Source organism: Toxorhynchites rutilus, chromosome 3, assembly GCF_029784135.1.
Source record: "Toxorhynchites rutilus septentrionalis strain SRP chromosome 3, ASM2978413v1, whole genome shotgun sequence".
Lineage (NCBI taxonomy): Eukaryota > Metazoa > Arthropoda > Insecta > Diptera > Culicidae > Toxorhynchites > Toxorhynchites rutilus.
The window spans coordinates 253,690,490-253,713,299 of NC_073746.1; the positions used below are offsets into that span (position 1 = coordinate 253,690,490).

The 22,810-nt window shown below is 37.4% G+C and overlaps 1 protein-coding gene across 4 annotated transcripts in view; it reads left to right on the forward strand.

Moving 5' to 3' along the window:
- The window catches only part of LOC129779414 (GATA-binding factor A-like), a 115,507-nt gene extending 102,749 nt beyond the window's left edge, over positions 1-12,758 (forward strand). For 2 of the 4 annotated variants that reach the window (XM_055786876.1, XM_055786877.1), the window contains 4 exons: positions 2,614-2,718; positions 3,080-3,258; positions 3,396-3,669; positions 11,474-12,758. In XM_055786876.1, coding sequence (XP_055642851.1) covers positions 2,614-2,718; positions 3,080-3,258; positions 3,396-3,669; positions 11,474-12,138 — 1,223 coding nt within the window. In that variant the 3' untranslated portion in view covers positions 12,139-12,758. Of the gene's footprint in view, positions 1-2,613; positions 2,733-3,079; positions 3,259-3,395; positions 3,670-11,473 lie in introns of all 4 variants that reach the window. The other 2 variants (XM_055786878.1, XM_055786879.1) reach the window with 2 other exon arrangements.
- Positions 12,759-22,810: the final 10,052 nt, after the last annotated feature.

Sequence of the window (22,810 nt, forward strand, 5' to 3'; positions counted from 1 at the left end):
CCTGCGTGCCGGTCATTACGAAGGGGGCGCTCCGCTTTCCGCAAGAGCAGATCGCTTGCCACACCATGTACTGTTTGGGCAAACTTGGATAGTTTCTGCTTGCGAATTTCCTCCGGAACGCTGAATTTGTCCTCTGCGGAGAAGAACAACAGGCCCGGCAGCTGACGAAAGTCCGCTTTGACGTAGGTTTCGTCGTCCATTACCAGGCAATGCGGCTTCGTCAGCATTTCGGTGTACAGCTTCCGGGCTCGCGTCTTCCCCACCATGTTTTGTCTTTCGTCGCGGTTAGGAGCCTTCTGAACCTTGTATGTACGCAGGCCCTCCCGCTGCTTGGTCCGCTGGACGAATGAACTTGACAAATTCAGCTCATGCGGGCGCTACACGATTCGGCCAACGTTTCACTCGAATGTTGGACTCAAACATTTGACTCGATGAATCGTCAAATGTTGTGACTAATGTGCTGCTTCACGGTGATGTGAATGTTCGATTCAAAGCAATCGGCCCAAACAATCGGCGAATATTTGGATCGAATGTTTATTGTTTTTATTTACCATCAAAAACGTTAGGAAACTGAATGACGATGCGAGTATTCAAATTGCTGCCGTAGCAATTGTACTGATATCGGACTGTAAATTAAAAATGCTTCAAATCAACATTATTAGAATGCAATATTTCGCCGAATATTTTGAATTTTGAGAATCAATTTCACAGTTCCTTCACCTAAAACTTGTAAACAAACCAATCTGTCAAAGATAGATTGGGACGAATCGTGTAGCGGTGTATCGAATGTCATCGAGTGTTGAATCAACGAATGACAAAAATCCTTTGACTCGTGTCACTCGCGTTGGAAGGTAATCCACAACGAACGGATTACCTTCCAACGGGAATATTCGACACTCGACATTGGAGGTTCGTAGCTCGTCAGTCGACTGCATGATGCGTCGAATCATCGAGCGTCCAGCATTCGAGGGTGTTCGTAGCATCGTGTAGCGCTGGCTTTATTGGCGACATCCCGGACCGAACTTCTCGGATCACGTCTAAACTGCTTAACTACGCGCTTGTGATCTTTTTCACTGACGGAGCATCCATTTTTGCCGTTCTTCACCCTCCGGTCGATGGTTAGGTTCTCGAAGTATCGTTTTAGTACTCTGCTGACCGTGGATTGGACGATTTCCAGCATCTTACCGATGTCCCGATGTGACAATTCCGGATTCTCGAAATGAGTGCACAGGATTAAATCACGACGCTCTTTTTCGTTCGATGACATTTTTCCAAATTTACCAAAAATTGACAGTGAAGCATGGCCAACGTGATCTGTACACTCTTATCTGATTATAAACGAAAGCTGAAGATATAATTCATAAAAATTAAATTTCTGCAGCGTTTTTTCCGTGATGCAATTTGATGTGACACACCCTTTAATGACAAAACCTCTGTTGCTTTTTTGGAGTATGTTTTGCAGCAGATCAACAGAGTGAATAGTTTGTTCCAGGCTGAAAAACCCGAATTCGCGATGTTACATGAAGAGCTGAAGGAGTTTCATTTTATCATTCTCACTAATATCTACTCTTACGTTGTTTGTTTGTACACGTTGTCCTTATATGAATCTTACGTTGTTTCAATGTCCAATGCTATTAAATTTGAAGATCATTTGAAAAGTGGCAAGTGGCAGCAGAAAAATCTATCAGAATAATGGACAGTGAAAGGAAGATCATTTTTAAGGATATTTGTGGCAGTTTTTCGTGGAGCAAATGAGAAAAAAGCTCGATTTTGATAATCCGACGCTCAAGGCTGCGGCAATGTTAAATTGGTCGACAAAACTTGGATGCCTAAAAAGAATTGACGGTTCGTTCGCATTTTCGGCATTTCGATGTCTTGTTTGTAACGTTCTCACTATGCCTCACTTTTCAGCAACAATCGTGCGATTTTTTTTTTCTTAATATAATCAGAACAAAGCAAGCTTCGAAATCGGCTCAGCAACGATACGATGAACGCTATTTTGAGATCAAAAGATTGGATTAAACATAGTAGCTATGTATAAGTATTATCAAACACAATAATGACTAGCAAATGTAAATGTAATATTTGTATTAAATAAATGAGTTTTTTTTTTCATTCTAATAATATATTTTTTTTCTACAACGAATATTTTAGATGGTGCAGAATTTTGGTACAGATTTCAGAGAGCTATCCAACAAAACGACCGATTGTTGATTAAACTTGATAACACATATTTGATAATTGAGGTTCTACTACATTACATAAATTTTGGACGTTCCCTGAAACAATGTACCGAATATAAGCTTTATTAGAGCCCCATATTTCACTCGAAGCAAATTGTATTACGCAATTTTTGGAGATAATGTATCTCTCACCCTGTTGTTCATTTTGTTCCCATCTTTTTCAACAATATGCCAATACCATTGTCGATGCCATTGAACCGCAATAACAAAATAGTGCCATCCATTTAACATTCTCCATTTTGTTTCGTTTCTCACTTTTCTTCGTTCTGCCCTTCCAACGATTTACGGAAACATGAAAACCCTCTTCGCGAATCGGACGCGACAAACACTAAAACCAACGGCTCGAAAAAAAAACACCATCACCCTCCAGGCACCACACATACCCAGCTGCCACCGCAGTTCTACGCGCAAAACGTGATGATGGGTTCCTGGCGCGCCTACGATCCAACCGGGTTTCAGCGAACTTCACCATATGGTAATTTGAAAAAGGTAATAACTAGCGAATAAATTAACTAAAGCATTTTCTCTCTCCCCTTCTTTTTTTCGTAACCTCCCAATGCGATCGGCGATTCTAAATTCCACCCACAAACACAAACTCGACTGCAAAAAAAAATATATATCAAACCACACACACTCTCTGCCTTCGGTTCGCTTGTAATAAATAAAACCACGTCGTTATTGTGCGCGTACTTCGGGCCAATCGAATTGCTCCAATAAACTCGATTAATTATTGGTTTTGGCTTGGATTCGGCGTGAAATAAATTAATGTGCGGAACACAACGGCAAATGGGCGTGGGTGGACGAATACACACACGCACACCCCCGCGCGCTGATAGATAGTGCAATGGACTTCCAGTTCGGCGAGGGACGGGAGTGTGTCAATTGTGGTGCGATTTCAACACCGCTCTGGCGTCGCGACGGCACCGGTCACTATCTCTGCAATGCATGCGGGCTCTATCATAAGATGAACGGTATGAATCGTCCCTTGATAAAGCCAAGCAAGAGATTGGTGAGTGTGAGTATCCCAGTTTTGTATAACATTTTCCGTTTTCTCTCACATGAGCTAGCCAATACTTCCACCTCTCTCGCATAGTGTCTCAACTAAACTGTTATAATTGAGCGGCTGTTTTTCTTTCCTATTCCTTTTTTCAGACCGCGACCCGTCGGTTGGGTCTGTGCTGTACGAATTGCGGCACGCGTACCACGACGCTGTGGCGGAGGAACAACGACGGCGAGCCGGTTTGCAACGCTTGTGGACTGTACTTCAAGCTGCACGGAGTGAATCGACCGTTGGCGATGCGCAAGGACGGAATACAGACGCGCAAGCGGAAGCCAAAGAAAAGCGGCTCTGGAGCGGGCGGTGCAACCGATGTGATGGCCCTGGTGGGTGGCGGCGGTAGCAGTAAAAAGGACGATATGAATGAGGGTGAGTTTCCGCTGTTTCTTTTGAGTAAAGCTTATCTGTATAGGCTGTATTAGATATATGAAAAATAACTGGAATTTCTGATTTTAATTTCCCAGGCTTTGGATTTTTTTTTATCTGTTTTGTTATCTCCGGATTTTGAGTTGGCGTTAATGTACCACCAAATAACATTAACGCCAAATCCGGAGATTTTATTACTCTTCAGGCATTATTTATTTTATCAGTATTTAAAAATGACTTGATCAATGTTTACTATATTACCGAAAAGTCTAATGTCGAAAGATATTGTTGACACTTAGAAAATTCTTAATTCTAAAATTTTGGAAACAGATGAATTCTAAATATATATATATATATATATATATATATATATATATATATATATATATATATATATATATATATATATATATATATATATATATATATATATATATATATATATATATATATATATATATATATATATAAATCTCGAGTCACGATGTTCGTGGTCGAACTCCATCGGAACGGCTCAACCGATGTTGATGTAATTATGCCGAAAAAACTTGGCAGGCATGAGAACAGGTTGTGATCTATATAGGATACCGCTAGGATACCGATTACCATATATTGGGGTGGTCCTATGCAAAAAGGTACTAGCTTTATTGACGGTTTTGACCGAGAGTCGAGAAACGATTTTTCATAAACGGTCATCGATGGTCACGATGTTTCATTTTTATCGCTGCAACTGTGTGCATCTGTTAGACGAGTGTTTGGTCCTTGTTGAATGGCGATGCACGGAAGATGCCTCTCGTTAAGTACTCAGTGCAATGCGTGCATTGCTATGAAGAAACAAATTGCGACATATGACCAATAAGTGTTCTTGTTCTCTCAAAGGCAAGAAAGAATCGTTGGTTCTCGAAATGATTCTACAAAACCACGCAAGTCATTAAACCTTTTCAGGATCCCCGGAACTTTTCACTGAAGAGTTATTTATGAAATTTCGACGTATTCGCAAATAATATCCGAAATGATAAACAAATTTAAAAAAAAAGCTTGCGTAGTCCTACGTCCTAAGCGGTAGTATCTCGGACACAGCCCCTCGAATTTTCTAGACTTTTTGAAACCAAGAATCTGTAGATACAGATTACATATTTTTTGGTTTTCATACAGATTTACAGATTACAGATTTCAGATTTTTCAAAATAACGATCCAATATTAGTTATGGCTTGAACTCAATAATATTTTTTCCCAATTCACCAATTTTATTTAAATAGCATTCAAATCAATATGAATGAGAGTTATTTTGGCATTCATATGTAGCGTGTAACGCTGCTTTCTCATGTTCAATCTAAGGTGAAAATATGTAAAAATCTGCATCATCGGCTAGCTTGGCAATAAATAAATAACAGAGTTTATCTTCTTCCTTCTTTTCTACTAATTCGAAGCTTTACATGCTGTATATAATCAACATCGTCAAATTCATAATAGATGTGCCAACGAATGATACTAAAGCTTAACCCTTTGAGGTCGTATTAATTTTCGATATGTGTGTCGTACTGGTCGCAATTATTTTTACTTGAAAAAGCAGTGATGTATAACTTTGTGAGATTATGAAAGATGAACAAGATTCCTTTATTTTTTGTAAACTTCTGATAAATATTTACCAAACAATGTTTTTCATGTCTATGTTTAAAAACCATTTGCTATAATTCTTCTTCGTATGATATCTTCCGCATGTATCACGGAAATAATTAGTTTGGCGTATTTCGACTTTTATCTTTCTGTTTGAACATACAAAACAATGCTCTTTACATCTACACAGTGCCGCATTACATGGAGTTTTCCATTAATCCTCTAGCACGGATGACAACTTTTGTTTATGCTGAGTACCGTTATCTACTATTCATAGTAGCATCGTTTTGGCTCGTGAATAAGTGAATGACAAGACATTGAAATTCGTTTAGAAAAAGTGTGAATTGTTACATTGTTGCATAAATTATAATATTAGTATACTTTTTTGCTGTGGTGGCTCAGAGCAGACAAACGACCGCAAAGGTTAATACAGATTTCGATAAAGGTTTTCTGAGAAAAAACTCAGATAAAATGATTTTTTGAGACCAAAAAACAGATTTGCTAGGTCAAAACGCAATGTATTATAATGACATTACAACACGTGTGTTCTTACGTATAATGAAGTTCTTAATGAGCTTTATTACAACATTACACGTCTTCGGTCCACACGTTGCTGGATGTATTCGGTTGAATAGCGGTAGCGATTCAATTCATTTTTTTTAGTTTGGTTAGCCAACAAAATACGCCGGAGGAAATAGTTTTCCTCGGAAATTCCAAATATGCCTACTGATCTACAGCTCATCCGTATTCTCAAATCCGATCGAGTCAGAATTACCCGAACGGATCGCAATCTTGCATTCTGTAATCCGCTCAACTCAAGCCCTATCGAGTTGTGCAAATGTGACAACCTTGCCGCACAATTCGACATATACAACATCGAACTTCGTGTTCCATTTTTGTAAAGTGAAAAAATCAATAGATTTTCGAGTGGAATTAGCACGCTTCAAAAACAAAAATTATTTCTATAATTAGCTCTTAGATCTGCTATTTATAGATCGTTAAACATCCAGATACGCTTACGATACATTAATATTTTTTTATCAACCCCTTCACGTGTAACATCGAACCACACTCGTCGTATGTCGATGTGAAATGGATACATGCTTCAGGCGTGTGATGACGCGGGACTGCTACGACCGTAAGTGAGATACACACACTCAGCAGAGTATCGAAACGACTCACTGTGCTCGTGTTTGGGCCCTGTTGTCGGAAATTAAATCGTACGGCAAGGGGTTAGACAAAAATATTCAATAGAAATAATGTAGATGGCAGAACAACGTTTGCCGGATCAGCTAATAATCTATAATATTCAAGCTAGTAAGATTCAAGTTCATTAAAAAATATGAAATATGAGTCGTACCGAAATAGTGTGTTAGAAAGAGTTATAGAGTATTGTTGGCTTAATTTGAAAAAAATATACACTGAGAAGGAAAATTAGTACTCTTTATTTATTTACAAAAAAAAATCAATTTGCGATATCAAAAAATATGTATTTTTTATATTTTTTTCAATTTTTTCATATAAAATAGAAGTCATATAGAAAATTTAAAAAATGGGCTCAAGATGGTAAAACTATTTTTGACGAAATTTGTGGAACATCAAATTTTTAGGAATTTTCGAAACTTCGAATTTTTGTATGTTTGCAATCATTTTTAGCCACAGTTTAGTCTAGTCGAATAGGAATATTGAACGAAGAATGAAAACATGTTAACTTTGAAAAACGAAAAAAAATCACATATCTGATTACAAAATCCGAAAACAAAACAAAATTTTTCATCTGTTATATTTTTTTCAAAGAAAACTAAGCTAATTAGCTTTAATTCGATCGATCCAGTAATTCAAAAGTAAGGAATTTTTGAAGAAATACATTTTTGGAAAAATTTGGAATAAAAATAATAATTTTTTGGTCCGCCCTAAAATGGAAATGGAAGATAGAACTTCCAATTGAAATAAAACAAAGATCACTATTGTTAATTTGATTGAATCTGATTTTATTCGATATAATTAATTCTCAATAAATTTTTTTCAATATAGCTTTCGGCAAGCTCGGAGGAAGTTCAATCTAAAACAAATTCAACGATGTAAAATCACAAAATCTTGCAGAGCTCTTCACGAGCCCACTATGCCAATTGATTCATTCGCCGAACGTATCTTTCAATAAATCCTTAATTCGCACTGTACTAATAAAATCGGAGATCATAGTGGTGTGGTGCACAAATGATCCATGGTTCCTCGAACGAGGGTCTCCTTAGCCGCAACGGTTGCATTTCCGTTTATTAAATGAAGGCTGAACACGAACGAAATTTGCAGTTTAAAGTTTCCATACTAGAAAAGTCTCGAAAATTCTCGAATTATTAATCTGATGGACGAGGAGATTATTGAGATTTTCTGCAATTATGTGGTTCGCCAAACCACAATGAGTTCCTCGAACTGAACTACGATTTTGATAATCAAAGCTATTAATCCATTAAAGATGAAATGGCAAATGAAACTAAACAAAAAACAAGTGACAGCTATCAAAATGGCGCACCTATCAAAAAGAGTTGCCAACTTATAGTTCTACACCTCTATGAAAACGCCTATTTTTATGAGTCAAACTTTATTTCTCGACAAATTATTATATTGTTTCATGTTTCATATTTCATGTTTCGCTACGTTTTGTATTAACCAGCATGTCTTCAAATGTTTTTCAACGTAACTCCTGAACATATATTTTTATCGTGGAAAAGTTGTTGAAAATTATGAGAAAATTCATAAAATTTCATGAACATGGTGGTATAACACGACAAACATATTAAAAGACCCTATTTACTATCAAAAATACAATAAATTAGAATACTTTCTGAATATCTCGAGAATGGCTGCATTTAGATGGAGATTGATAATGAACTTTTTTGTTTCAAATCGCATCAGAATTCATAAAAAGTGGCTGAACATTATTGTTATCATACAAATATTAGATGTTTCAAAAATTCATAAAAATTCGATGTTCCACAAAATTCGTCAAAAATAGTTTTACTATTTTGTACCCATTTTTTAAATTTTCAACATGACTTCTGCTTTATATGAAAAATAAAAAAAAATACTATATTTTAGTTATTGTAAATTAAAGTTTTTTTTTGTAAATAAATAAAGTGCTAATTTTTTTCTCAGTATATATTTTTTTCATCATTTGGACATTCAAAACTTACACTTGAGTCAAAAAATTCCCAAATTCTGTGGAAAACTCATATTTCCTCCATCCCGAACGGAATACAAACTTTCGCTCGAATCAAAAATACAAATTTTTAAAATCTGCATTCTTAGTTCGATTTCATTTGGAATTGCACATAAGTAATATGAGGCTTACAAGTATTAAAAAGATTGATATAGGGGAGATGCGGGTAAGATGGACAGGTGGTTGATTTGTATAGTTGCATTATTAATTTGGAATGTTTGTTAATGAGAATTTACATGCTATTCTACAATATTTAAACCACCCTATAACAATGCATAGTAATTAAAAGTGGAACAGGAAACCAAAAAACCGAAAAACAAATACAATTTCGCCTGTGGATGTAATTTTTGAGGCTTCGATGTGAACACATTGCGGACCGCTCACGAGTTTTCTCGTGTTTCGCGTTCCGTCTGTTACGGATGGATCACGAAATAACTCGTGTTTTCTACACTTGAAAGATTCTTGGCAAACCAAGGATTTGGATTGCCAAGAATCTAACAAGGCCTATCGATAACTCGCATTCGTCTCATCCACATTGAAGGAAACGATATCATTCGTGGAATTCGAACAAACGAAGCGTTCAAGTTTGCCCCAAAACGTGCGGTTCTTAATTTATTTATTTTATTTATTTATTTGTGGTAATTCATTTGACACTAGTCACAATAAAATGTGTTAATAAGAGATAATTCAAAAAACATGTCTAAATCTGTTAACAAAGTGTCTAGTTGGTTCATTAGAATCAAAAAACTCTTCTACATCAGAAAACGCTCGAATACAACTTGACAGTGGTTCCTTGTATACAAAAACGGTTCTATGGAAGCTTGGTTGCAACAACGTTGTTTTCCGAAGCGATCTATTTGGCACACGAAAATTCAGCATTGACAGTAGAACAGGAGCATCTGCTTCTCCGTTTATCAATTTGGCCACTAGCGTCGATTGCTGTATTTTTCGGCGGTGCCCCAGTGTGTCTAAACCCAACAATTGGCATCTATCTGGATATGGAGGCAAATTGTCAGCATCTCTCCAAGGCAAGTTTTGTAAAGCCAAGCGAATGAAACGTCGTTGAATCCATTCAATCCTTAGGCACCATGTGACCTGATGAGATGCACTTTCCAGAATTGGACGGACAAGCGCGCAATACAATGACTTCCAACAGTATGGGTCAGAAAAATCACTCGCTATCTTCGAAATGAAGCCTAGTTGCCATGATGCTTCTGAAACGATCATAGAGCGGTGTAGATCGAAAGTAATTTGAGAGTCCAGTTGAACCCCTAGATCAGTTACAATGTGTTGAGCATTCTGAGTGGCTTAATTTCAAAATTCAATTCGCTGATAGTTATAGTTTGGTATGTTTGTTAACAGCCAAGGGGTATTCAGTAAGTAAATTCATTTGTGAGTGGAAAATTTGTAATGGTGGGGTGAAACGAGCAGTTGCCAGTGGAAGTGAGATAGACTGTGAAAAGAATGTTTCTTCTATTACTAGGGAATGCTCTGAATCCATAAACGGAAATCAAATCGCCAAAGGAGAGTGAAACCAAAAGCAAAACAGTTGAGAGTGAGGCTGTCCGTTTATACTGCTGAAAAGCACAATTTCACTTCTTGGTGAAATAACTCGATTTTATCATCATTTAACGGACATTCGTGATGAGTTTAGACTTTGGTTGAAGAAAATTATGCCTCTCACGAGCAATAAACTGCTACGCTTGGTATATTACAAACATATCCATATTATCCTCATAGAAAAAAATGTTCTTCTCTTTGATCCTTTTAATATAATTTAAAAACATTGAAAAACACTTTTTTGTAAAACATTTTATTATTTCAAAAAACAGTATATTGAATTGTAAGAAACTGTATTCAAGTTTTAGGAAACATGAGTTTCCGAAGATACAATTGAAGTGTATCATAACATGTCTTACCCCCACTTCCGCTACTGCTGTATGGCTTACAGATGTTGAATTGGTGCCATAACTTAGATATAAGTTATACTTATGACTACTTGGGTGGAACTCTAATCTTGATGGATTCTCGAGCTTTTCTTCAAATAGCACTCATCATATTTTAAACATTCTGTTGGCTAACCTGAACGGCCATTTTGTTCTACTATCTCTCCTTCTCTGTCGCATCTCGAGTCACATTCCCACTATTCTTTAACTTCAGTTGGGCAATTCTCTCAATTTTAATTAATTGACAATTTCCATTGAGGTGGTATTGAAGGGTAGTTGGGTGGAACAATACGTTTTTTCAGGCACTCCTGCTTGTACATTTTGGATCCCACAGTCTTATTTGTCACGACAACCTGGGTTTTCTGTTCGCAGTTGCAAATACTAGAGACTTGCTAGAGACATCACCTCGACCTGTGGTTTTATAAAACTTATGTCCATCTTCACGTACGTATTCTTCTGGCGGCACTTTAGTTGGCATTGAATTTCATGGCGATATCATAATCCGACATCCCTGAGTTTGCCCTAATCGTTCAAACGCAGCTTATGATCCTTAGTTCCACTACGACGCTTGCTATGATCCTGTTGATCGATAGTATGTCGTATGTGAAATGTTTGTATCGTGACGAACTTTTCAGCACTGAACAAGAAAACATTTCAAAACCAACTGCTGTCAAAACATTTCAGATCTGAACACTAGGAGCGCTGCAGTAAATTAAACATTGCGTCCAGATATTTTTATCTTATTATTTATGTTTTCATTGAAAATTCGGATTAATATTTATATACTTCGAATAAAAAGTAATTATACTGCTCATCTAAAAAAACACAGTAGCAATATACATTATTGTATTATTTGTTCTGCTCTTGCCAAAAATATTTGAAAATTAGGTTTATTTTTTTCCAAAATTGTATTGAATTCAAATACTTAATGATGGCCAACTTCTTCTCCTGAAAAGATTCCATCCAAGTCCATTATTCATGTAAAACGCTACGAGTTTTCTAAAAATTTCCTTTTTGTATTTCCAGGATCCCATCTGCAAACCGATCGTAACGGAAACTCCAAAAATTTATCCGGTAGTCCCAAAACGCCGAATATGACATCGCCCCCACTGCGTTCCATTCATATCTCGCCCCATCATCACCATCAGTCGTACAACCTAGCTACATCGCTGTCCTCATCCCACCACGCATCCTCCCTAAACCTCGGTGGCAAATACGATCTCTCCTCGCTGTCCTCTTCCGGATCATTGGGCGGAGGCAGCTGTGCAGCATCCTCCACCCACCAGCAATCGCACAACACATCTCACATATACACCACGTCGGCTTCGAATCCAACGCACCATTCGGCGGCGAATAACTACATCCAGCATACGGGCAGTAGCTTGGGTGCTTCCCCATTCGGGCAGATTAAGTCGGAATCCAACCCATTGACCGGATCAACACCGACGTCGGTTTCCTCCAATGGCTACGAAGACTACATGAATAACTGTCTTCAGAGTGGATACTTTGGGGGGACCTTCGGATCCCTGCACTCCCACCACAGTCCTCACTCGGGAGTTGGTGGAGCAGTGAATGGGGCACTGTCGCACACTCATCACCACCATCATCATCACAGTACCGCTGCCGATCTTGCTGGCTATCATCATCAGCACAACGTTATACAAGCGGCCAAACTGATGGCTTCGTCCTAAACCCCGTGGAAAAGCTTTCGATTACTTAGGGATGATTGTACTTACCCACATAGATTCCTCGCTTTCGATGCTTGACGATTTTATCCGTAGATTGTAGATATTCTATCCGTTACTTTATATGATTAGTTGAAAAGACTTGAAGCAGATAAAATTTATCTGAGTAAACATTACATCGATGAATGACAAACTGTATAACGATTTTTTAAGAAGGTACTTAGCGTGTAACAAGATTTGGAACGCAGCACTTGAATTATCGAGGAAAAACAAAGTATCGTGATAGTTGTTTCATTAGAATTTCATATTGTTGTTAATTATTGGGATCTATTGTATCTCAATGTCGTACTATTAGAACAGTAAGCATAAGCTAGAAGAACGGCGTATCATCTTTTATTGGCAGTATTCATAAACTAGGGCAATTCATGGTATTGTAAATAGTAGCGTATTCGCAACCATCCTTAGTTCTTCGTCTGATGGTAATGACTTAAATATTTATTTTAAGATCGACACACATTTTACTCTAGGTAAGGGTGTTTCAAAATAAAGTAATACTTATTTAACTTCGAGCTTGTCCAACCTGTAAAAATGAAGTATTTTATAGCAAATAAATGAATTCGCTGCAAGGTATCGTATTAAAGTAACACGAAAGAACTGTATCCATTTAATTTTCAGTTATCTCGTATATACATAGTAAAAAAATGGTGATTTTAGCTACATTAGATTTTTTCCTCCTGTTGGTTGTGAACCACTGCGTCCATTATTTTGTGGTATACCCCTTTTTATGCTACACTTCAAGCTTATCTACTTCTTATTGATGAAGGAGTAGACTGAAAGCTATAGCGAGATAGGTGCCAATCAGGAATAATCTGTTTGATAAAATTTGTAATCCTGATCGGCGACGTAGACCAAAATTACTTGGGCTCCAGAATATCTTTATCAAGGTGTTGAAGTCTGCGTCTTGTTAGAGCTTCGCAGTTACAGAGCAAATGATCCGAGGTTTCGCTTTCGGCATTACAAAAGCGACAAATATCATCTTGTGCTAAACCTATGTTTTTAAGATGGTATTTACTCGGACAGTGTCCTGTTACAAGACCAGTGAATGTGCTGAATTCTTTATTATTAAGGCTTACCAGCTGTTGAGTAATTTTAATATTCGACGTATTTTTTCGTCTGTTTATGTTTTGCAGCTGTGTTTATGTTCTATACCGCAATGGCCAGAAATCCAGTACAATTGTACCGAACATATCTGACTTAGTTGCCGTAAAAGGGAAATGTATTCCCATACAATTTTTGAAAAGCATTTAGAGCTTTATTTCCTTTTGAGGCAGACATTTAAACATTCTATAATTGCAGCTATTTAAGATTGTGTAGAGTTTAAGGCCATCTGCATTCTGCTCATAATACGTCGTCGAACTTTCTACTTACCATTATGACTAGATCATCGACAAAGCTCACATGCCTTTGGGAGTGATTTGTCACGTCTTCTCGCTTTTGGAATGATAACTACTTTAACAAGTCATAATTGATATTAAAAGGACCAAAAAGAAGAACAAGTTTCCATCGAAGGAATGTGCTCTATTATCAGACTTGCCTTAAAAATCTCAATTAGAGGTGGAATTAGTTTTGATTCTTCATTTTGAATCAGGGCTGGAAAAATCCCATCTGCACCTGCGGATTTATAAGGTAGAAAGGATCTTACCACGTTTACTACTCTGGCCCTCGTGAAGACTAACCCGGCAACTATATTAGCGACATCCTTTGCACTTTCAGGGCCTGTGAGCTGCCTTCGAGAGCATTTTATGTCGCCATTATAGCCAGGATTTGTATTCGAGTGGACAGATGTAGATCCCGGGAAGTGAGTCTTCATCAGCAAGTCTAGTACTTCTGAGGGAATATTTGTAAACGAACCGTCGTCCTTTTTAAGGGAACCTAGCCCGTTCGAGTGGTCTTTTGCCAGAATCTAATTGAGTCTAGCAACGATTAGAGTATTTTCAATGCTTTCGCAGTCATATATCCAGGATTTTCGTTTGGATCGTCTTAGTTCTCTGCTGTACTCAATTAGAGCGCTTTTGTATTGAGACCAGTCCGAAGTAATTTTTGCTCGGTTGAACAGTTTCCGCGCTGTTTTGCGAAGCCGTTCAAACCTTTTATTCCACCAAGGAACATTTCTTGTTGAAGAAACTCTTCTTAGTGGGCAATTGCTGTTGTAGACAGAGACTATCGTTTCGTTTAACTCTTTTGAAGCTGATTCAAGCTGGTGAATCGACCTTATTTTTGAGTTTGACTCGAGTTCAAGGGAATACCGATCCCAGTTTGTTTTTTTGGGGATCTCGGTATTCTCTCTGAACTGTCATGCTACCGTCCCATTCAAAAATAATGTGTCTATGATGAGACAAAGACGCCTCTTCCGACACATGCCAGTTATGATTTTTTTCAGAAATATCCGGACTGCACAGTATTAGGTCTAAGACTTCTTGTCGGATAGCGTTTATGAATGATGGTTCATTTCCTTTGTTAGCGATATCTATGTTGTTTGACGAGAAACATTCTGAAAGACACTCACCTCGATTGTCAATGCCAGTACTAGCCCACATAGTGGGATGAGCGTTGGCATCACATCCGATAATGTCCTTATTGATTTCCCTGCAGTAGTTAACAAACGCCGCTACCTCTCGTAGGGGAACCTCAGGAACGTCGCCAGGAAAGTAAGCCGACGCAATTACGATGTCGGATCTTCCTTTGGCGGTTGGTACTTCCACTCTGATCGCGACGATGTCCCTTTGAATGAACTCTGTAATAGGAAAGCATTTAATGTTTGCATTTACTAAGACAACAGCTCTTGGGGTGTCATGCTTGTCATCGTAGAACATGAACCTGTTTGAATACCTAGTATTCTTCTTTGTGAACACAAGGCCCTTGGATAAGAGCTAGATCCATAGCGTCTTTTGTAAACCTCCTGGATAACACGCTCGACGCTGCTTTAGCGTGATGGAGATTTATTTGCAAAACTTTAGTGTTCTGCATTGGGTTGGGTTGACTGATCCGGGGGTTTGTTTGGAGAATCGGAATCCCATCAGTTTCATTGAAATTATGGTCAGGTTTTTTGCTTGTTCCAGTGTCCATGTTCGTTTTGGATCTGGCGTAATGGGGGGTTTGAAGAAACTCACCTTTTTCACTTGACATAGTTGAAGTTCCTACCCTTTTTGCGATAGCCGTTGAGTTTGTACCGCTTGGGCCAGGAACATTCAGATTGTTAAGTTTCTTGTTTTCTGGAGTAACTTCACGAGCAAACTTCGGTTTACCAGAAACTTTGCTGACGACATTCTGAACATTTTGTGGCTCCACACTGGGCTCTGGAGTCACTGGGCTCTGAAGACTTCAGATTACCTGGGGTTTTGGAAATATTAGGTTTCTCATTTCTTGGCACCAGATCTCCTTTGAGCACACTGGAGTTTTTTTTTGAGTTGTGGTTTGGCGCTGCTTTGGATTTGTTTTCCTCAGCTTAGTTTCGCCAAATCGGAAGTTTATATTGAAGTTGTTGCTAACAAGTTCTTGCATTGAAGCTTCGTCGACTGTTAGTGTCCAATCCGCGTGAATTTCATTGGGATTGGATATCTTTAGTATACGCCATTTATCGGTGGAGAGATTCTCGTTTTGGCTCTCAATGAGGTTTTTGAGTCTCTCGTCGCTGTATGTTGCACTTTGTGGAAAAAGGCATGAAGAATCTCTGGACGCGGAATATTTTTTGCGTCTAGAGCAACCAGTTTTATGTTATCTTCTAGGGTTATCATGGGAACCACTTTCTTCAACCATTCCGAAGTTTGATGGACTTTACATGAAAGGATTAGATAACCCGACTTATAGGAGCAGTTGAGAACCTTGGGTTTCACCGGTTCATTTCTTTGTTGCTTTATCGCAGTGAGTAGAGCATTCTGAATGGAATCTAGCTGAGCTGTAGTCAGTTCAGTGTTGGGATAATTCTCCGGGAGAATTCCATCTTTGATCTGCTCTAAGACTTCTTTGAAGAAGATTCCAGATTCGATAGTGGTTTTTGTGGTGTTGTTTGGAAGAGTGTTATGTGCATCTTTTTTCTGCTCATTCAGCCCCGCTCTTTTACGGGAGCAGAGATTTTGCTTCGATTTTTTTAGGAATCGGTTTTTCGTCGCTACTCTGTAGCTCCGATCCTCGGGGGCGTCTTTTTGGCCCCGAGATATGCCGACTCAGTGCTTGCAGCCGAGCTTCCCCAGCTGTGACCAAGTTCTTCAGCTTCCTTCTCTGACCCTTGGTGAAGTTTTTTTTCCACGAAGAGTGGACCTCGGCTTAATCTACAACTTTAGAAATTTTAAATAAAATTTAGAAATTTTAAATAAATTTAAATAATTGAAATAATTATACTGGTGGAGTGAAACTGGCAATTGCCAGTGGAAGTGAGATGGACTGTGAAAAGTCTGTTTAATGTATTCCTTCAGAATGCTGTAAACGGAAATCGAATCTCAAAAGATGGACTGTCTAGAAGCTGAGTGAAACCAAAAGCAAAATAGTTGAAAATTTGTTCGTTTATACTGCAGACAAGCACAAAACCACTTTTAGTTGGATTAATTCGATTTTTTCATCTTTTAACGGACATTCGTGACGAGTTCAGACCTTGGCTGAATAAAATTATTCTTTTCACGAACGATAAACCCCTACGCTTCGTACATTACAAACCTGTCCATATTACCCGCATCGAAAACAATGATGTACTTTTCGGTCTATTTAAATTTCAGTAAAAAACATCGAAAAACATTTTTTTGTAAAACATTTGGCCGATTAAGTCGAAATACAGTATATTGAATTGTGATGAACTGTATTTAAGGATTGAGAAACATGAGTTTCCAAAGATATAATTGAAGAAAGAAACGTGTCCGTTTTACCCCCACCTCCCCTATAGCTTCATTCAATGAGTCTGTTTTATTGTGGGAATAATGGGGTTGAAAACACAGGAGTGATGTCACGTTGTGAACAGTGTTGTTTGTACTCCTCTCCGTCAAAATGAGGATCATTGCCGGTTCTATGGCCTTCAGTAGATCCTCTCGATCAAAGAGTTCTTCTAGAATTTTGCAAATGTGCTCGATTTCACCGATATATGGACTCATAATCTTGTACTCGATTATGAGGAATAGGGTCCATTAAAATTCAGAGCAGGTTTGCCAACTATAATATTCAAAAATCAGGAATAATGAAAATGAGAATCAGGAAGAAATCGAGATAGATCTATCGGGTTGTCTCGAAAGTTGCCGATTTTTGGGGAAAACAAAAGCATTATCATTTTTCGTGCTTTTTGCTAATTTTGTACGCAATCAGTTATTTTCCATAATAACTGATTCCTGACGCCACATTTCTTCATCAGAATCAAACCTTCTTCCGAAAGCGACTGACTTGGATGGGACGCTAACAGTGCCACAAATTATCAAAATTTATTCACGAATGAAGGAATTAATTTTTTCCTAGTATCGGAAGAATTCTCTTCTGTTGAAACTCAACACCATATCTGCGATAATGAGTATAACACAAGAGTCGAGACGCTTGAACTTTGTCTGGTATATTCATCGAAAACAGTATGAACGAATTTCGAAAAGCCTGCATTTAGGCACTTTCATTACTGTCAATAATTTCAGGTGATTATCACGAACGTTAAGTTGATCTTCATCGCTTGCAGTGAATTTTTATTGGAAACGTGTCACCCATTGCACATATAAATGGTGGTGTATGCCATTTCCGGGCAATCGTGAGTAGATTCTTTAAAGGTAGCAAGAGTTATTCTATACATTCCATTGCCGAAGTCACCAAAAACAAGAATTTTGTGTAATAAATTGCCATCCTTTACCATTAATCGATTTCACTCTCAATTGGTGACGTTGAATTTTATGCTCTGATTTTCACTAACACGCAATGATCTTCATTTTCGACCTTACAAATACCATGACGAAAAGGAAGATGCAAATGAGAAATGAACTTCATGGCAAGCTGATGTTGATGTTCATTCCACTGGGGTGCTGTTTCATTTTTATCGACTCTCGCTTGAGCAGTAGGTTATCAATACAAGGAAGGCTGAAATTCGCCGAATTTGAATGTCGTGAACGTGAATATTTTCAGCACTGGACGCTAATGTGTGAGGAACAAAACTATTGTTATGCGAAAAACTCATTAGATTCGCAGGTGGAATAAATGCACTTTTAGAATAAAAATTATAAATGAAAATTTACTTTTCCGTCGTGTATTCTACTTAATAGAGGACCACGCTTTTTCCCATAAATGGGGACTAAAGGGTGTGTCACATCAAATTGCATCACGGAAAAAACGCTGTAGAAATTCGCCCAGTAGACCGATCCTTTTGAAAATTTTAGACAGTAAAATAAAAACTATTAAACAACTTTTGGCATTTTCTTTTTATTCATACTTCGAGCCCAAGCCCGTATGCTCGCACCTTCCTCTTAACCCCGTCCATAAGGTTCTGTACAACGTCAGGTTGTAGTTTTTTTTGAACAGAAATCCATTTTCTCTTGAAGTCCGCCTCCGATTTGACAACTTTTGGGTTCTTCCGGAGGGCCTGCTTCATAATCGCCCAATATTTCTCTATTGGGCGAAGCTCCGGCGCGTTGGGCGGGTTCATTTCCTTTGGCACGAAGGTGACCCCGTTGGCTTCGTACCACTCCAACACGTCCTTTGAATAGTGGCACGAAGCGAGATCCGGCCAGAAGTTGGTCGGGCCCTCGTGCTGCTTCAATAGTAGTAGTAAGCGCTTCTGTAGGCACTCCTTAAGGTAAACCTGCCCGTTTACCGTGCCGGTCATCACGAAGGGGGGCTCCACTTTCCGCAAGAGCAGATCGCTTGCCACACCATGTACTTTTTGGCAAACTTGGATAGTTTCTGCTTGCGAATCTCCTCCGGAACGCTGAATTTGTCCTCTGCGGAGAAGAACAACAGGCCCGGCAGCTGACGAAAGTCCGCTTTGACGTAGGTTTCGTGGTCCATTAACAGGCAATGCGGCTTCGTCAGCATTTCGGTGTACAGCTTCCGGGCTCGCGTCTTCCCCACCATGTTTTGCCTTTCGTCGCGGTTAGGAGCCTTCTGAACCTTGTATGTACGCAGACCCTCCCGCTGCTTGGTCCGCTGGACGAATGAACTTGACAAATTCAGCTTATTGGCGACATCCCGGACCGAACTTCTCGGATCACGTCTAAACTGCTTAACTACGCGCTTGTGATCTTTTTCACTGACGGAGCATCCATTTTTGCCGTTCTTCACCTTCCGGTCGATGGTTAGGTTCTCGAAGTATCGTTTTAGTACTCTGCTGACCGTGGATTGGACGATTCCCAGCATCTTACCGATGTCCCGATGTGACAACTCCGGATTCTCGAAATGAGTGAACAGGATTAATTCACGACGCTCTTTTTCGTTCGACGACATTTTTCCAAATTTACGAAAAATTGACAGTGAAGCATGGCCAACGGGATCTATACACTCTTATCTGATTATAAGCGAAAGCTGAAGATATAATTCCTAAAAATTAAATTTCTACAGCGTTTTTTCCGTGATGCAATTTGATGTGACATACCCTTTAGTATTAAACAATAACTGTATCGAAAAATGATTTTATATTATAATTATGAGTTTTTACGAAAATAGCAAAAAAAATATAGACAAATGGTTAAGTAAGAAGTAAGATTACGTGTTTCAAGCATTAAAAAAACATTAAGAAGTAATTTTCATTCAAAATATAACGGTTTGAAATTGCCTTCGGGCGTTAGAGCTAAGATTTTTTTTATGGCAAAGCACTTTTTGTAGCAAAAATATTTGACGATGCACCTACATTTTTTTAATCATTAAAACAAATCCTGTTTACATTGATGTTACCCAACTGGTAACTATTTGGATTGCGCGTCACTGTTACTATATCACTATATTCCCAATGAAATAAAATTAAATCATTTTTTTAAGGTTGGTTTTCCAGACTGAGCATTTGCTATAACTTCGCGGAGCACCATTTGTAAACCTATGTGTTAAAGTATTTTTCTTTCACGACAAATTCAAGCTATAATTTTTGACAGATAAAGTTTGGTTCAAATTTGGTACAAACATTATTTTGATTGTCACTCTTCAATTATCAACAGTGGCAAACAATGTCAAACATCGATAATGGAAAAAATCGACTGAAATATTATCGTAACTTAGCTATGTACTGACAGGTTTGACGAACATATTTGACTAGTACACGTTGATATGATTTTGCCTGTCAAAAAGTAATCGTTTTTTGTCAAACAGTGTCTGAGCACCCTAAGAAACATGATATGTGTATTCGAAAACGCGAATTGCTTCGGAATAGATGTATTATAAGCGAAAGAAAGAATAAATATTATTCATGCGCGGACCAGACCGTTTTCCTTATGAAGACTATAATGAAAGTTGTCATCAGTCTTCAGAAAAAACTCTACGATGCGCTCAAGTTCAATTTTCATCAGCGCGCGTTCGTAACAAACACGTATTCTCTCTTGGTACGAAGTGCACCGAATTCAGAAACAAGTGAGCCCAAAATCAGCACGGTGCAGAATTCAAATTTCCAGAGACTGATGTCATCGTCATCAAAAGCAGAGTGTCGACTCAAAACCAAAAAAAAAACCTTGATATCCCCAAAAAATTCAAACAGGTTGAGATGTGTGAGCAATGAATTTATATTGAAATGTGGCGTACCGCCCCCGGGTACACTATTTTAGGGGTGCAGAATGAACCGGATTTGTATGAATAAATTGAATAAATATGATTGATTTCTTTTCTGGTGGAGTGGTATGTACTGTAAAACGATCGACAGAACAAAATAACAAAATCGCCAAACCTTCAACTGAAAAATGCCATCACACTGACAGGATAAATATGGTGTCCCTGACAAGCTGATACTTTCCTGCATATGAAAGCCTTGTATTGCAGAAACGCGAATCTAGAAATAGGGAGCTTCGAATGAGTTCAAAAGACAATATTTTCTTTACACAAAATATATTTCCACAACTAATACAAGCTCGAAATCACGGTGGAGTTCAAAGTAATTTGAAGATGCTTTATTTGTTATAATGATAGTAACCTTATTAAAAATGTTTCTCCAAAAAGTATATTGAATAAAGTATTCACTACTCTTATTAATGTTTCAAGATGCAGAATATCCGCAAAAAATTGCAGTACGGAAGTAAAATTATGTGTATAAAATGTGTGAAATGTGTTTCTCTGTCCCAAAAAAAATTATTAGGAAATTACGAATGTAGAAATTGGAATTAATTGCGATGAGTGATGTAATCATTGGTAAGGTACTATGCAGCAATTCCAAATGAAATCGTCCTTAAAATGCAGATTTTAAAAACTTGTATTTTTGATTCCAATGAAAGTGTGTATTTCGTTTGGGTTGGAGAAAATATGAGTTTTCCACAGCAATTGGGAGTTTTTTGACTCAAGCGTAACTTTTGAAAAGGGCGAATCGATTTGAGTAAGAGAAATCTTTGATAATTTACATCTCAAAAACTATGAGTCGTACCGAAATAGTGTCTTAGAAAGAGTTATAGAGTATTGATGGTTGAATATGTACACTGAGAAAAAAAATAGTACTCTTTTTTAATTAACAAAATAAAAATTCATTTTGCAATATCCAAAATACATATTTTTTAATTTTTTTAAATTTTTTTTCATATAAAATAGAAGTCATGTAGAAAATTTAAAAAAAGGGCCCAAGATGGTAAAACTATTTTTGACGCACTTTGTGGAATATCGAATTTTTAGGAATTTTCTAAACTTCGAGTTTTTGTATGTTAGCAGTCATTTTTAATCACAAATTATGAATCCCGATGTTATTTAAAACAAAAAAAGTTATTATCAATCTCCTTCTAAATGCAACCATTCTCGAGATATTTAAAAAAATATTACTATTTTTTTTTATAGTAAATAATCCCTTTTAATATGTTTGTCGTGTTATACCGTCATGTTCATGAAATTTTATGAATTTTCTTATAATTTCCAACAACTTTTCCGAATATATCATTATGGTTCATTTTTTGACTCAGGTGTAACTTTTGAAAAGGCAGTATCGATTTTAGTAAGAGAAATCTTTGATATTTATATCTCAAAAAATATGAGTCGTACCGAAATAGTGTGTTAGAAAGAGTTATAAAGTATTATTGGCCTAATTCGAAAAAAATATACACTGAGAAGAAAAATTAGTACTTTTTTTTATTTACAAAATAAAATTTTAATTTGTGATATCAAAAAATATGTATATTTTTATATTTTTTCAATTTTTTCATATAAAACAGAAGTCATGTAGAAAATTTAAAAATGGGCCCAAGATGATAAAACTATTTTTGACGAAATTTGTGGAACATCGAATTTTTAGGAATTTTCTAAACTTCGAATTTTTGTATGTTAGCAATCATTTTTAGCCACAAATTCTGAATCCTGATGTGATTTAAAACAAAAAAGGTTATTATCAATCTTCTTCTAAATGTAGCCATTCTCGAGATATTTAAAAAAATATTTGTAATTTATTGTCTTTTTAATAGTAAATAGGCCCTTTAAATATGTTTGTCGTGTTATACCGTCATGTTCATGAGATTTTATGAATTCGCTTATAATTTCCAACAACTTTTCTAAATACATC